This window comes from Trachypithecus francoisi, unplaced genomic scaffold, assembly GCF_009764315.1.
Source record: "Trachypithecus francoisi isolate TF-2019V2 unplaced genomic scaffold, Tfra_2.0 Lachesis_group8, whole genome shotgun sequence".
Taxonomy (NCBI): domain Eukaryota; kingdom Metazoa; phylum Chordata; class Mammalia; order Primates; family Cercopithecidae; genus Trachypithecus; species Trachypithecus francoisi.
The window spans coordinates 97592485-97609129 of record NW_022681473.1 but is presented as its reverse complement, the minus strand read 5'-3'; the positions used below and the strand labels follow the sequence as shown (position 1 = coordinate 97609129).

Here is a 16645-nt window from a genome sequence, read left to right as displayed (position 1 = left end):
GATGGCTGCATAGTATTCCATGGTGTATATGTGCCACATTTTCTTAATCCAGTCTGTCACAGATGGACATTTGGGTTGATTCCAAGTCTTTGCTATTGTGAATAGTGCCGCTTTTTTTTTTCTTTCTTTTTGCAGGATAATTGCAGGTGTCGTGTGATGTTTCTTTCAAAGCATTTGCTCATCATTATAAATGCTTAGGGAAAGAAAGGAAGAGCCCATTCCCTGATTTTTGCTGTAGAACAGTGTCGTTGCTGTGGTGTTCACAAAATAAAATAGAATAATATTTTCTTCAGTTACTTTGTGCTCAACAACATTCATTTAAATGTCTTTACTTGACAACTGTTACTGTTATATTGTGTAGAAGTAACTGTTAATGTTGAGATTACTAGTATAAAAGATGTTCAGAATTCTTGTATATTTTTGTCATTTATCCTCATCTACTAATAAACAATTTAATTCTTGTTAGAAAATGCTAAAAAAAATTGTGTGGAGTATTCCATTTCATGACAATGGAAATCACCACTTTTAAAGATCCATTGAGATTCTAGTTATTGTCTGGAAATGTGTGGGCTTTAAATGGACTTTAGCTACCTTCATTGGCCTTCCTTGATTGAATCTCTAAACTTGCATCCTGGGAAGTGAGGGGAAGAGGAAAGTAAAATGACAAAGGTGTACCCTTTGGATGGATAATAACAAACTTCTTTGGCTACTTAATCTGGGATTTTTTTTTTTTTTTAAATAAAAGAGGGTATAGAAGCCAGATTTTAGTAGACTAAATTATTAAGAGTTACGGAATGGTAGAGATGGAAAGTGTATTTATACTAGAACATGTTTAATGGAAAAGAGTCAGTATCCATTTTAAAAGAAGCAAGACAGATAGACAGATGATAGATGGGGCAACTGAGCAAGATCCCTGAGGTTAATGCGGGTTAATGTGGGGTCCAGTTTACTTGTAAAAGTAGAAGGATTAGCTTTGGGTGGAAATAGTTAAAAAAAAAAAAAAAAAAAAAGGGAAAAGTGTGGCTACAGATTGTGGGTGGCAAGGGAGAAAATTTAGGAATTCTTTCTTAATGACTTAATGTCAGTGTTTTTTTTTTTTTTTTTGACACGATTCCCAGAATATCAGTGATCCTCTTGATCTGTATATGGAGAGTCAGTTATGATTGGTGTTGGTATTATAAAGAAATAACTTTTAGTTCTTCATGAGAAGCTTGCATTAGAAACTGAGAATTTGGGCCGGGCGCGGTGGCTCAAGCCTGTAATCCCAGCACTTTGGGAGGCCGAGACGGGCGGATCACGAGGTCAGGAGATCGAGACCATCCTGGCTAACACGGTGAAACCCCGTCTCTACTAAAAATACAAAAACTAGCCGGGCGACGTGGCGGGCGCCTGTAGTCCCAGCTACTCGGGAGGCTGAGGCAGGAGAATGGTGTAAACCTGGGAGGCGGAGCTTGCAGTAAGCTGAGATCTGGCCACTGCACTCCAGCCTGGGCGACAGAGCGAGACTCCGCCTCAAAAAAAAAAAAAAAAAAAAACAGAATTTGATTAGTACCCTGTTTTTAGGTATTTATACTTTTATTTTTGGTCATATCTATTAGTAGGCGTGAATCTATTGCCATATTGACATTTGATATAGTAGTTTGTGTTAATAGTCCTGAAGCATTTCTCAAGAGAAGGAGATGGATTGATGGATGGCTTGGTCTTTGAATCTTCTGATCCTATCAGACTTAAGGTTGCTTGCAAGGTGACTTATTTCTGGATATGGAGCTCAATAGAAGATTATGTGTGAACTTGTTCTACATCTGGATTATAGTAAGCATCTACTGGAATAACAGAAAGGATTGTAGAAATACTGGGTAAATCTCTTCCTTATCCTAAAGAACCTTTCTTCGATTCTTTGGTTTCTCAGTTGACTGATATTGAGATGAGAAATGGAGGAACTAGACATAACTTTAGTTGGAAAGAAAAACCTGGTCAGGTACAAATAGCAGAAGGAAAAGAACCCAAGAAGTTTCTCACTTAGGAAACAAGAATTTGAGAGACAGACCCTGGAGAAAGCGACTTCATAGGGGAATAATTGTACTGGTGCTCTTTAGAAAGGGCATGAACTGTGGTTATTTAATTTGCATTATACATACATGTACAAATATAATATCTATAATTCCACATAATAAACATAAACATAAGTTTTTAAAGCGGGGAATTTTGGAAAGTTGAATGGGAAAGAATGCAAATTCAGGAAAGTTGTTTTGATTGGTAAGTAAAAGAGAGAGATGATTAGATTGCCAGAAGTTCTGGTAAATTACATTTGCAATACAATGAAAATGACATGTACCTTAGCATTTAATTTGAAAAAGTACTGAAAAATATTTTCCATACAAAAAAGTACAGCTAATAAAACAAGCAATAACTCAGCCCACGGATGCATATAAAAAGCAATAATGTTCTCCTGCTTACATGAATGCAATGTCCCTACTGTTCATTTTAATTGTTTTTTAAAATGTAGACTGAAAGAATATGAGGGGAATGAAAATATGTTACTTTCTAGTGTTGCTTTACCTCAAATATTTTAGATTTCTTAAACACCAGAGTATTGTCTTTCCTTTCAACAATATGGGAAGAAATGGCTACTATAGATTTTCTGTAGAGATTGGTTTTTTTAATTCCAATGCTGTCTATCTGTTAAAAGATTCCCCTCCCAGAGGAATTAATTATTTAAAAATAATTTTCATATATTGTTGGTAGATCATGTTTTGATTTGGAAAACCAAATTTGTAGAAAATACGATTAAGGTTAATTTTCAGAGTATTATAGAATCTGGGAATTCAGGAAAACTAATAATATCAGATATATCCTTTATATTTAAGATTATGACAAATTAGTTATACTCTGGTTTTAAAATGTATTACTCCCTTTGAGGGTTAAAGAAACTTTGAAGTATGATTGACATATAGTAAACTGCAAATATACAAAAGTGTACATTTTGGTATATTTTGAAATGCATGTATTCTCATTAAACCATCAGCCCCCCGAAAGCCTTTGTGCCCTTTCATAATCTCTCTTTCCTGCTTTCCCACACCCCTGCTCTCCACTCCTAGGCAACCACATCTGCTTTCTTTTATTATAGACTACATTTATCCCTTGGAATTCGTGGGAGGTGGTTCTAGGACCACTCAAGTATACCAAAGTCGTACATACTCAAGTTGGAACCCACATGTATGAAAATGTCACTCTGTAGTTTTTGCATCACATGAATGCTGTATTTTTTATTGACGTTTGGCTGAAACACATCTGTGTATAAGTGGACCAGGGCAGTTCACCCCTGTGGTGTTCAAGGGTCAGCTGTAGTTTGCATTTTCTAGAGTTGGATGTAAATAGGATCATACGTTATGCACTCTTATTTTGGTCTGTGTTCTTTCACTCAGCATAATTATTGTGAGCTTCATTTATGTTGTTGCATATGTCAGTAGTCCGTTCCTTTTTATTGATGGGTAATATACTATTGGTGGATACATCACAATTTGTTTTTCCATTCTCCCGTTGGTGAATATTGAGATTGTTTCCAGGTTTTGGCTGTTATAAATTATGTACAATTCTGAACTTTCATGTACAAGTCTTTGTATTGACATATGCTTTCCTTTCTCTTGGATAAATATACCTAGGAGAGCAGTAGCTAGATCATATGGTAACTTTATGTTTAAATACTAAGAAACTGCTAAACTGTTTTCCAGAGTGATTGTACCATTTTACATGATCACCAACAGTGTATAAGAGTTGCAGTTTCTCCAGATCCTTGTAAGAACTTGGAATGGTCAGTCTTTTAAATTTGGGCTCTTCTAGTGGATGTGTGGTGGTAGCTCATTGTGGTTTTAATTTGTGTTCCCCTAATGGCTAATGACTACTGATGCCAAACATCTCTCCATGTGCTTATTTGCCATCTGGATATCTTTTTGTAAAGTGCTTACAACGTGTAGTGCTGTTACCTCTCTATTAGTAATTTAGATGTCTTTGTTTTATGATCAGTCAGGCTATAGGTTTATCAATTTTATTGCCTTAAATATCAGCTTTTGGTTTCATTGAATTTACTGGTTTTCTATTTTCTATTTATTTTACTCTGATTTTTATTGTTTTTTGAATTTATTTGTACTTGGTTTTAATTTGCTCTTTTTCTGCTTTCTTAAGGTGTAAGATGAGGTGATTGATTTGAGATCTTTTCTAATATAAATATTTAGTGCTATGAATTTCCCTCTAAATTAGCAACATTACACCAGTTCGGACATGTGTTATATAGTTTTCCTTTGGTCTTATTTTTGACCCATGGGTTATTTACAAGTGTGCCATTTAGTTTCCAAATATTGTAGTTGAGAATTTTCCAGAGACTTTTGTTAATGATTTCTAATTAATTTCATTGTGATAAAAGAATATAGTTTATATAAATTGAATTCCTTTAAATTTATTGAGACTTTTTTTTTTTTTTTGAGACGGAGTCTCGCTCTGTCACCCAGGCTGGAGTGCAGTGGCCGGATCTCAGCTCACTGCAAGCTCCGCCTCCCGGGTTCACGCCATTCTCCTGCCTCAGCCTCCGGAGTAGCTGGGACTACAGGCGCCCGCCACCTCGCCCGGCTAGTTTTTTGTATTTTTAGTAGAGACGGGGTTTCACCGTGTTAGCCAGGATGGTCTCGATCTCCTGACCTCGCGATCCACCCGTCTCGGCCTCCCAAAGTGCTGGGATTACAGGCTTGAGCCACCGCGCCCGGCCGAGACTGTTTTTATAGCTTAGAACATGGTGTATATTGGAAATGTTTTGTATGCACTTGGAAAGAATGTGTTTTCTACTCTTGTTGGGTGGTGTGTTCTATGAATGTCCATTTGGGCGTGTTAGTTGATGGTATTATTCAAGTCTTCCATGTGCTTTCCGATTCTGTTTATAGTAGTCCCCCTTTATCCATGGTTTTGCTTTCTGAGGTTTCAGTTACCCGTGGTCAACCATGTTCTGAAAATATTACAGTATTTTGCAAGAGGCATCACCTTCACATAACTTTTATTACAGTATAATGTTGTAATTGTACTATTTTGTTATTAGTGGTTGTTAGTGTCTTACTGTGTCTTATTTATAAGTCAAACTTTAACATAGATATGTATATATAGGAAAAAAATGCTATAGATAGGGTTTGGTACTATCCAAGATTTCAGGCTTCCACTGAGGGTCTTGGAACATAACTCCTGCAGATAAGGGAGAACTGTTATATTTATCCTATCAAATATTGATAGAGAGATACTGAAATTTATAGCTGTGATTGTGGATTTGTTTATTTCTCTTCTGTCAGTTTTTGCTCATGTATTCAAACGCTCTTGCTGGATTGACTTCTTTTTCATATGAAATGACCTTCTTTGTCCCTGGTAATATTTTTTCTCCATAATCTTGTTTGTTTGATATTAATGTAGCCATTTCAACTTTCTTTTGACTAGCATTAATATGGTATATCTTTTTCCATCCTTTTATGTTTAACATACTTATGTCTGTGTGTTTATAGAACATTTCTTGTAGTTGAGTTTTGCTTTTATATCAATCTGATAATTTCTGCCTTTTAATTTAGGTATTTGGACCATTTATTTGTAATGTTACTGATATAATTAGGTTCAAATATGTAACTTTGCTATTCGTTTTCTACTTTTCCCATCTGTTCTTTGTTCACTTCGTCCTCTTTTTCTCACTTGTTTTGGATTATTTTTATGATTCCATTTCATTTCTTTGGTTGCTGTAATTTTTTTTAAAAAGCATAGTGGTTGCTTTGTCTTTGATGGTGTACTACACCTTTAACTTACCATAGTCTGTCTTCAAGTGATATGCTGTTCTTGAATGGTGTAAGAACTTTATCATTGTTTATTTACATTTCTGCCTTTCTTTCCTGCCTGTTAGTGTTGTCATACATTTTACTTATACTTTTTATAAACCTCAAATATATTTTTAAAACAGTTATCTTCAGTTACATGTATGGTGTGTTACTTAAGGTTGCCCCACAGCCCTCTGATGCTGTTTTCATTTTTTTTATGTTTTATTTTATTTTATTTTATTATTATTATACTTTAAGTTCTAGGGTACATGTGCATAACGTGCAGGTTTGTTACATATGTATACTTGTGCCATGTTGGTGTGCTGCACCCATCAACTCATCAGCACCCATCAACTCGTCATTTACATCAGGTAAAACTCCCAGTGCATTCCCTCCCCGCTCCCCCCTCCCCATGATAGGCCCCAGTGTGTGATGTTTCCCTTCCCGAGTCCAAGTGATCTCATTGTTCAGTTCCCACCTATGAGTGAGAACATGCGGTGTTTGGTTTTCTGTTCTTGCGATAGTTTGCTGAGAATGATGGTTTCCAGCTGCATCCATGTCCATTTTTACAGATTCTTTTCTGTGTTCCATTTTTCATGCAGAAAATTGCTTCAAGTTCACCAAACTCTACTTCTGCAGTTTAATTTTCCATTAATCTTATGCAGTATACTTTTTATCTCACACATTGTAGTTTTCATCTGTAAAAGTTTATTTTGGATCTTTTTCATATCTTTGTTGTGTCTGACTTTTTGAACATATGGAACACAGTTATAATAATCACTTTTAGTATCCTTGCCTGCTGTTTTTTACATCTGTGTCAGTTCTGGGTTGATTTTGACTGATAGCATTGTGTTCTAATTATGGGTGTTTTTCTACTTATTTGCCTGTCTGATCATCGTTGATTAGATACTAAGTTTTACAGACTACCTTGTTGAGTGCTAGACATTTCTGAATTTCTATAAATACTCCTGAACTTTGTTCTGGAATATGGTTAATTGGAAACCATTTGATCCTTTTAACTTTCGTTTTAACATTTTTTTAGGTGGACCCAGAGCAGCATTTAGTCTAGGGCATGCTGTTTCCCACTAATGAAGCAAGACTGTTAATACTTTGTCTAGTGCTTTTTGAGTGACATGATTTCCTAGTCTGGCTAGCGCGACTGAACATGCAGTTCCTAGGAGTGCCAAGTACTCTACCTCCAATCCTTCGGCTGGTTCTTTCCCTGACTGCAGGTAGTTTCTTGCTGAGTACTCAAGGGGAACCCTGTGCAGTTCTCTGGGATTTTCTTATGGTGCAGCTTTCTCTTCTTTGGTACTCTGTTCTGTGAATTCTAGCTGCCTTGGAATTCTTGGACTCCTGGCTATGTCTCCTTTACTCAGAAGTCCTTCAGGCTCTTGACTGAGATCACTGTCCTGCACTGTAGCCTTGAATTATTTCTTAAGGCAGTAAGCTAGAGAAATCTGACCTTGGATGGCGGTTTCTTTTTTTGTGTGATACTTCCATAGTATAGGTTTGGCACATGATATCAGGTTTAAACTAGTTTATATTATTTGACTATATGTTATGTTCTGGACTTAGTTTACAAAAAAGCACATGATCATTGCTTTTATTCTTTGAATGCAGTTAAATATAGTTTCTTAGATTATTAACAACTTATCATGTGAAATGAGAAAAGTTTCCAAAGATGTATAGAATTATGGCCTGGTTCTAGTTTTTTGTTTGTTTCTTTTTTGAAATAATGAGCATGGGGATATTAAGAAGAGTTGATAAATACTGTATATCTCATTGTTATTGGGATTTTGATCAGTTATTATAACTGCCATAGTTGATTGTGGCATTGTAACAGATAATTTTAAACTATCGATTTATAGAAGAATATTTAGTTTAATTTACATGTATTACAATCATGATCTCCTATTGGTGCAGCATGCTTTGTTGAGGTCAGTTAAAATAACATTTGAGTTTTGATGTTATTGCTTGCATTACACCTATATTTCATATGCTGTTAATCTGTCCTGTTCCTATAGAAGTCCAGAGCATGAGTCCATTCACATCCTGAGTGTTGATGAGAAGAACAAGTTGGGAGCCAAGATTATCAAAGCAGAGATGATGGGGAATATGGTAAGACTCTTAGATGTTGTTTTGGAGAATAGTGATTAAATATTTAACTTCTTATGAGTAATTTTAGAAGTTCCTTAGTAGTGTGGATATAGCACACTGTGAAAATAGCTGTTGATTATTGATTCCTGAAGGAAATTCTCAGGCCTGTAATCCCAGCACTTTGGGAGGCCAAGGCAGGAGGATCACTTGAGGTCAAGAGTTTGAGACCAGCCTGGCCAAAATGGTGAAACCCTGTCTCTACTAAAAATACAAAAATTAGCCTGATGTGGTGGCATGTGCCTGTAATCACAGCCACTGGGGTGGCTGAGGCAGGAGAATCGCTTGAACCTGGGAGATGGAGATTGCAGTGAGCCAAGATCACGCCATTGCACTCCAGCCTGGGCGACGAAGTGAGACTGTGTCTCAAAAAAAAGAAAAAAAAATTCTTGAACCTTTCTGTAATACTATCTGCCTACTTGTAAATAAATGATCTACTTTCTCTGTCAGATCTCTGAAATTTAAGATCCTAAGGAACTTCATGCTTTTAAATTTCTTTTTTTACTTTGTTATTTGCTTTCTTCCTGCATTTCTAACTCACTGAGCATATTTAAGGGAGATAAAGATGTCACTTTTTCCACCTCATTTTTGTCATGTATTTTTAAGAATGTTTTTTACTTTTCCAAATTACTTAGGAACCTAAAAAAGGAGGATTAAGTCATTCAAGTTTGCAGTAAATGTGCTGTGCCTGATACTGTGTTAGATGCTTTGTGTAGGCTAACTCATTTAATTCCTGTAGTAATGTTTGATTTACGACTAATTTACCTCAGAATTGTAAGAAATAGGGATGATTTGGTAAGAGCTACATTTATCCATTCGTCCATTCATTTACTGTCACATGCATATTAAAATAATGTACAGTGAGATGTATATATTAAAGTGCACATAGCAGAATAGCACAGCCAGATATTCCACATCTTGATAGAATAGATTCGGTCATGGTCATATGTATGCACTCATCTCAAACCCAAATATAAGGGATCTTTAGGGAATCTTATGTTTTGGCAAACTGTTAGTACAATACTGTAGTAGAACAAATGGTAACCAAACAAGGTATTTCTGTGTTATGTCTAATAAAGGGCATATCTTGCATATGCTGCTCTCTTTGAATCTGATCCTTGGAAACACTGAACTTCCACTCATCCTAGAAATTGGTCAGGAAAATAACAATAATGATAGCAAGAAAATAAAGTTTGAGCTTTGAAAGTATGGAGGAATGAGTTAAAATAGTGCAAGAGAGGTCATCTAGGTAAAAGGGTGAAATATGTGTCTTGTGTTCAAGAAGAGCACTGTGGTGGCGCTTGCTGGTCTTCGCATGTCACATACATTACTTATTGAATTTATTACTTCATGGTTTATTGCTTTATATGACAGTTGTTTTATATAAATTTCTATAAGTTTCCTAGAGTAAAAATGAAATATATTCAGAATTTTCATCCAAATTATCAACAATAAAGAAGGTACCATTTTAAATCTTGTGATAGCTTTTTTGTTACCAATAACTGAAGCCAAAATATTGAACTTTTATAATATTTAGTAATTATTAAAATGTCATTAAGGTTATGTATTCCTTCATCTATCTCCTCCAAAATATATGTCCTTGTAATTATTTATCTTTGAAGCATAAACACGTCACAGGTATTCAAGGAGTTTGTAACTGAGATAAGTTCATTAAAAAGTAATATACTAGGCTGTGGGTTGGTAGTTGAAATTAGATGTTGGCTACATGAGTGTTGGTTATACTATCTTTCCTTCTGTTGTGTAAATTTGAACATTTTGTTGTAAAGAATTAAACTACATATTGCACATATTTTACTTGTTTTTCTTTTTGAAGGAATTAGCTGAACAACTTAAAGCTCAACTTGAAAAGGCAAATAAATTCAAAGAAACTGTAACACAGACACCAAAAAAATCTGGGGTAGAGGTAAGTAATAAAAGTTTGGAGAAAATTACCTTGTATAACACTACTACTGGGCAATGGTAATACTTTATTTAATTTATTTTTTTGAGACAGTGTCTTGCTCTGTTGCCCAGGCTGGAGTACAGTGGCGTGATCTTGGCTCACTGCAACCTCTGCCTCCTGGGTTCAAGCAATTCTTGTGCCTCAGCCTCCTGAGTAGCTGGTACTACAGGTGTGTGCCACCATGCCTGGCTAATTTTTGTATTTTTAGTAGAGACGGATTTCACCATGTTAGTCAGGCTAGTCTTGAATTCCTGACTTCAAATGATCTACCCTCCTTGGCCTCCAAAAGTGCTGGGATTATAGATGTGAGTCACTGTGCCCAACTGGCAGTGGTAATATTTTAATGTGAGATGTGTCTGTATATGTGTCTGTGTATTTATGTGTATGCATGCTTGTTTAAAAAAATTTAGTTTTCTATGTATTCTCTTACATTCTATCAGTGTGCCCTGGTGGAAAAAAGCCTCAGGCTGAGACCAAGGAGACCTGCTTTTATTCTCGACTGTGCTGGTTACTGATTGCTTCTGTATGAGTCAAACTGCTCCTTAACTTGTCTCCTTCAGAATGAGGGACTTGAATTAGATATTCATTTCGTATAAAACAAATTACTGGCTGGGTGCAGTGGCTCACACCTGTAATCCCAGCTCTTTGGGAGGCTGAGGTGGGCAGATCACGAGGTCAGGAGATCGAGACCATCCTGGCTAACATGGTGAAACCTCGTCTCTACTAAAAATACAAAATAATTAGCTGGGTGTGGTGGTGGGTGCCAGTAGTCCCAGCTACTCGGGAGGCTGAGGCAGGAGAATGGCGTGAACTTGGGAGGCGGAGCTTGCAATGAGCTGAGATCGAGCCACTGCAGTCCAGCCTGGGTGACAGAGTGAGACTCCGTCTCAAAAAAAAAAAAAAAAAAATTACTTTGGTCTATGATTAATTCATCTATCTGTTAGTGAACAAAACAAAAACACCTACCTGCATGGAACTTTCATTTGGGTAGGGAGGGAAACAAATTATAAAAATGATAAACAAGTTAAAAAATAATACAGTATATCAGAAAGTTACTCTATGGCAAGGTAGTGGCAATTTTGAGTGACAGGTGGGTTGGTGGCTTGGGATGTGCAGGCCAATTCTCTTGAAAAAGTGTAAGGACTTTATGTAAGGACTTGTAGTTAGTGGAAGAGTGAATTTCTGTGTATTTGAGTGAAGAGTGCTGTAGTCATAGGGAATGGATTTAAAGGCCCAAAGATGGAAATATGTCTGATGTGTAGGAAGAATAGCAAGGAGACCAGTGTTGCTGGAGTGGAATAAATGAGAGAGGGAAGTAGGAGATACAGGTTAGAGAGACTATAGGTGGCCAGATCATGTTAAGCTTTGAAAGTCATAGTAAGGAGGTGGGCTTTTTTTTTTTTTTTTTTTTCTGACTGAGATGGTGAGAAACTATTAAATGGTTTTAAGCAGAAAACATATTTTGACAGGACCATTCTGGATTCTCTATTAAGAACGGTTTGCAGAAGCTGAAGTAGAGGCGGGCTTTTGTAATAATGCAGATAAGAAATGATAGTGGCTTTGACCAAGATAGATAGTAGCTATGGAGATGGTTAGAAGTGATTGCATTTTGTATTTTATAAATACTTGCAGTTGTATTTTGAAAGAAAAGCTGACAGGATTTTTATGGTGGTTTAGGCGGGTAGTGGGTAATGGGATAAAGAGAGGAGGCAAAGAGGACTCCAAGGTTTTTCGCTTGAGCAGCTGAAAGAATAGCTGTTATTTGAGTTGTGGAAGAAAGAGGAAGAATAGGTTTTGGGACAAATCAGAGATTCTGTTTTGGATATGAGTTTGGATGCCTGTTAGATGTGGAACAAGTAGAGATGTCAAGTAGGCAGTTGGATGGTTGGGAGTAGGGAAAAGATAGAATTGGGTAGTTGGGGAAAAGTCCTTTGTGCTGGAGATAGAAATTTGGGAGTTATTAACATATAGGTGATATTTAAATCTATGATACTGCATGAAATAATCACAGGCATAAATGTAGATAGAAGTTGAACAGCTGAGTTCAACAGCTGAGTGAGCCATGATTGCACCACTGCACTCCAGTCTAGATGACAGAGTGAGACCCTGTCTCTAAAAAAAAGAATGAATAAATAAATAAAAACAAAAACACTAAAAACAAGATCCTCCCCCTTCCCCCAAAATAACTCATGCAATTTTCACAGTATCCTTTGAGATAGTTCATGTTATTATTACAGATTTATAGATCAAGAAACTGAGGCACAGAGGGTTAAGTAACTTGTTCAGGTATACAACTATTAAGTGCAGGGCAAGGATTTAAACGCATGAAAGTACTTGTGTTTACATGATACCTCCTTATGATGGTGAAGGACAAAGCAGCTCTTTTGAGAATCAGGTTTGGGATATAATGAAGTTTATAACTGATTTTAAAGGTCTGTTCTCAAAGATTAATTTACATAATTTACTGTCAGTGCGGGAGGAGATGAGAATGTATAAAGTCAACTTCCCTAGAATTTTCTTCAGGCTGAAGTCATTCATGACTTAGATAACATTATACAGAGTATGTTTATGAAAATGGCTGTTTACTCTAAGTTGTGGTACCTAATATTTTTTAAAAGTTTCTTACACAGATTAAAGAATGGAGAGTGAGAAATTACTGGTAAGATTAAAAAGTAGGGACTGGGAGGATAGCTAGAACTAGGTGTACTGTGAAGTTGATCTTACACACTTTTGCCACATTACTGTTTTCAGGTGTCCTTGTGGTTAACTAATTTTGTACTCTGAAACTTTAAGTGGTTTATTAGTGCTAATTGTAAGTACCAGGTCTTCCTGCAGCATAGCCTTCCACAGTATGGCCCCGTTTTCCGGTGCTACCTCCAAGACTGTCTTACACATAACCAGTGTCTCTTTCACATTTACCTATGCTATTTATTATTTGTGCCAGACATCACCCTTCTTCATTATGGCCGTTTTCTAATTCTCTCATACAGTTGCAACATTTTCCATTTTTGAAACCTCAAAGACATTTTTCTTTTTAAGATTTTATTTTTTAGAGCAGTGCTAGGTTCACAGCAAAATTGAGAGGAAGGTACACAGATTTCCCATATACTTCCTGCCCCTACATAAGCACAGCCTCCCCCATTATCAGTAGCCCCTAACGGAGGAGTACGTTTGTTACAATTGATGAACCTGCATTGACACATTATATCACCCAAAGTCTATAGTTTACATTAAGGTCCTCTCTTGGTATTGTACATTCTCTGGGTTTGAATAAATGTGTAATGACATGTATCCACCATTGTAGTATCATACAGAGTAGTTTCACTGTACTAAATCCTCTGTGTTCCACCTGTTCATGCCTCCCTATCCCTTAACCCCTGGCAACCTGGATTCTTTTTATTCTCCATAGTTTTGCCTTTTCCAGAATGTCACGTAATTGAAATCATACAGTATGTAGCATTTTCAGATTGGTTTCTAATACGTATTTAAGATTCCTCTCTGTCGTTCCATGGTTTCATAACTCGTTTCTTTTTAGTGCTGAATAATAATTTCATGGTCTGTAGGTGGCACATTTTACTTTTTCATTCACTATTGGAGGACATCTTGGTGCATCCAAGTTTTTGCAGTTATGAATAAAACTGCTATAAACATCTGTGTGCAGTTTTTTTGTGTAGACAGAAGTTTTCAACTCCTTTGGGTAGGCTGGGCGCGCTGGCTCACGCCTGTAATCCCAGCACTTTGGGAGGCTGAGATGGGCAGATTGCTTGAGGTCAGGAGTTCAAGACCAGCCTGGCCAACATGGCGAAACCTTGTCTCTACTAAAAATACAAAAATTAGCTGGGCATGGTTGTGGGCACCTGTAATCCCAACTACTGGGGAGGCTGAGGCAGAAGAATTCCTTGAACCTGGTAGGCGGAGGTTGCAATGAACTGCAATTATGCCACTGTACTCTAGCCTAGGCAGCAGTGCAGGACTCCATCTCAAAAAACAAAAAACCAAGAAGACAGAAAACTCCTTTGCATAAATATCAAGGAATGCAGTTGCTGGATCATGTGGTAAGAGTATGTTTGTCAGAAACCTCGAAGATTCTTGAAGTATTCTCTATGGCATGTATCTTTTCAAATTACATATGTATGTGTATACTTGTTACCACCTTCTCATTTATACCTGTTTCTTTCCTGGCACTTGTCAGTTTTATTAAAGGTTCTAAAGCTGTGGCTGGACTTCAGGGTATTCCTGAATCAGGCGTTTTTTTCCCCCTTTGATTTGGTTGGTTGAGAAATTATCTTTGTAAGAAAAATTTCTTTATATCAAATACTGTTCATTTCAGACAACTGTAGTGACGTAACTGTTCCACAGCCTGATAGCACAAGCATCATGGGAACAGTGCTGAGGCCGCTAGAATGACTTCCAGTCGATAGGACTAAGAGACCATTGTTCCATTTTGATCTTTTGACAATCCATCTCTGCCTTTGTCCCTGTCTTTAAATATTAGGCCTATTGAAGAAAATAAAATATGAATCATAAGTACTCTTCTATTTTACTTTCATTATCATATATTCTGGAATAGAAAAAGCAGAATTTTTGATAATTAGGGTTTTAAAATATCTGAAGGGCATTAAATATATGTGAGTATAGGAAGGAATACTTAATTTTAATTAGCATATTTATTAAATTTATTAGCTTAAATAACCTGCCCTTCCTTAAGCATTAAATACTCTTGGTAAATTTAGCAAATTCCTCAATTATTTTAAGAAATATATCAGACTAAAATTCTTTACCATTTTCTTGGTTAGCTTAATTAAATTATAAAATTTTAAAGCGGTTACTAGCTTTGTATAGCTTGTTCACTTAAGGTTTCAAATACCTTCAAAAAGACAAACACACACATTCTTAAGTTGTAATGAACAAGTCATTATAAATGAATGTGAGTGCCATTAAAAATGTGTTTCCTGCATTAAAGTGAAATAAATTTTATATCAGAAAAGGTTGCAGAGCTATTACTATACTTTTATCTAAACGCAATATAAAAGGTTAAGTTTTATTTATTTTTTAATCTCAGAGTTGCAAAGTTACTTAACCATCTAAGGGAAATTAACAGTTTTAGGCAGGTTAAGGTCCCCCCATAGCAAGAGGGATCTTTGTACAATTAACAGAATAATGGATCAGAAAGTATGGGACCCCAACCAGTGAGAATATACCTTGCTGTTTTATGATAGTGTATGTATATATATGTGTGTGAGTGTGCACGCACGCGTGCACACACGCACACACACGCATACACACCACACTCTTATAAAAGAATAGACCAAAGCCTGAGATTTTTGTGTTACTTCTTGTAGTCAAGCTTTGCTGACCCTATCAAATGAAGTGACCATTTTCTTCTCATCTTTTGACTACGGTTGGCCATGTCCCTCCAGATTTTATTCCATACACCTCCTAAAGTGAAGTGCTTTTTCCATTATCCTGTGCAGTTGTTTAATGTAAAATCAGTTTTCAAGTATCTTAGGCAAGCAAAAGGAGACACATAGGTAAACCTTCCTTGAAATGTTTAGCTGGTTTGTGGCTTGGAACAGAAGGAAAAAATTTGAAGCAGATATTCTGTTAAATAACATTTCCCCTATGGTTTTGAGGATATGACAGAATAATTGACAGGCTATATCTCATCTCTTGTGCACGTGACTCTGATGTTACTCATGTTTTAAAAATTTCTAGCTCCTCCTATCTTTGAGCAGTGGGCTTCAGTACTCAGTAGATTAGTATTTCAAGTATCATACAAAATATAATTTCTGTTTGTTAGTCTCTTTGGGGAACTGTATAGCTCTTTGAAACTTCAAATAGAAAGTTTTTTTTTTTTTCCTAAGGATTCTTGGACCAGATAAGCATGTTTTCATCTTCTCTGCAGAGAAGGTTCAAGCACATTTGCACATCTGGTTCAAGCTTTACTAAGTATATACACATATAAAACAAATCTTTGCCAACAATTCTGAAATAATTCTCTACTGCAACTAAAGTAATTTATTCCATCAGATCCAGGGCCTTGATTACCTTTCGAAGTGGTTTTTTTAGAAATTAGAGTGGAATACAAAGTTGTTTACTACTATGGAGATTTGATGATGTTCTAGAGGAAAATCGTGTAATACTTCTGATGGAAATTTTGCTCTTTGAGAGAAAAGAAAACCCCATGCATAGAACGCTTGCACAGGGAAGAATTATTTCATTGCTTAGCTCGTTTGTTGGAAGTATTAAGTTATAGGAATAAGGTAAATCTCTTCATTCACATATCTATGAATATCATTTTGGCTTTAGTGAAAAACCATCAGCACTTTTAATTATTAGTTTGCTTATCCCTCCTCCTTTAGAGGGTGAACTGTTTAGTATTTAGGACAAGGGTTATTCTTTCAGTTCATATCTAGTATGTGGAGTAATACTTGACATCTTGTAGACAACCAAGACATACGGAAATACGTGTTTTATCAATGTCTTTTATTCTCTGTAGTATTTTATTGTAAATCTTAAAAATGGTCCATGATCTTCTACATCATCTAGTCTGGCCATCACACAAGTGCAGCTTCTTTATTTTAACATTAAGCCAACCACATAACTTCTCCATCTAACTTGTGCTTGAATACCGAGTGATGAGGTCTCACTGAGTTTTGGATATTGCTAGTTTTATATCAGGAAAAATCTA

The 16645-nt window shown here is 36.2% G+C and overlaps 1 protein-coding gene across 3 annotated transcripts in view; it reads left to right on the top strand.

Annotated features, from left to right (window-relative positions):
* Positions 1 to 16645, top strand: part of CWF19L2 (CWF19 like cell cycle control factor 2) — a 143586-nt gene that overhangs the window by 35285 nt on the left and 91656 nt on the right. For all 3 annotated transcript variants that reach the window (XM_033207766.1, XM_033207765.1, XM_033207767.1), the window contains 2 exons: positions 7862 to 7955; positions 9826 to 9915. In XM_033207766.1, coding sequence (XP_033063657.1) covers positions 7862 to 7955; positions 9826 to 9915 — 184 coding nt within the window. The remainder of the gene's footprint in view (positions 1 to 7861; positions 7956 to 9825; positions 9916 to 16645) is intronic.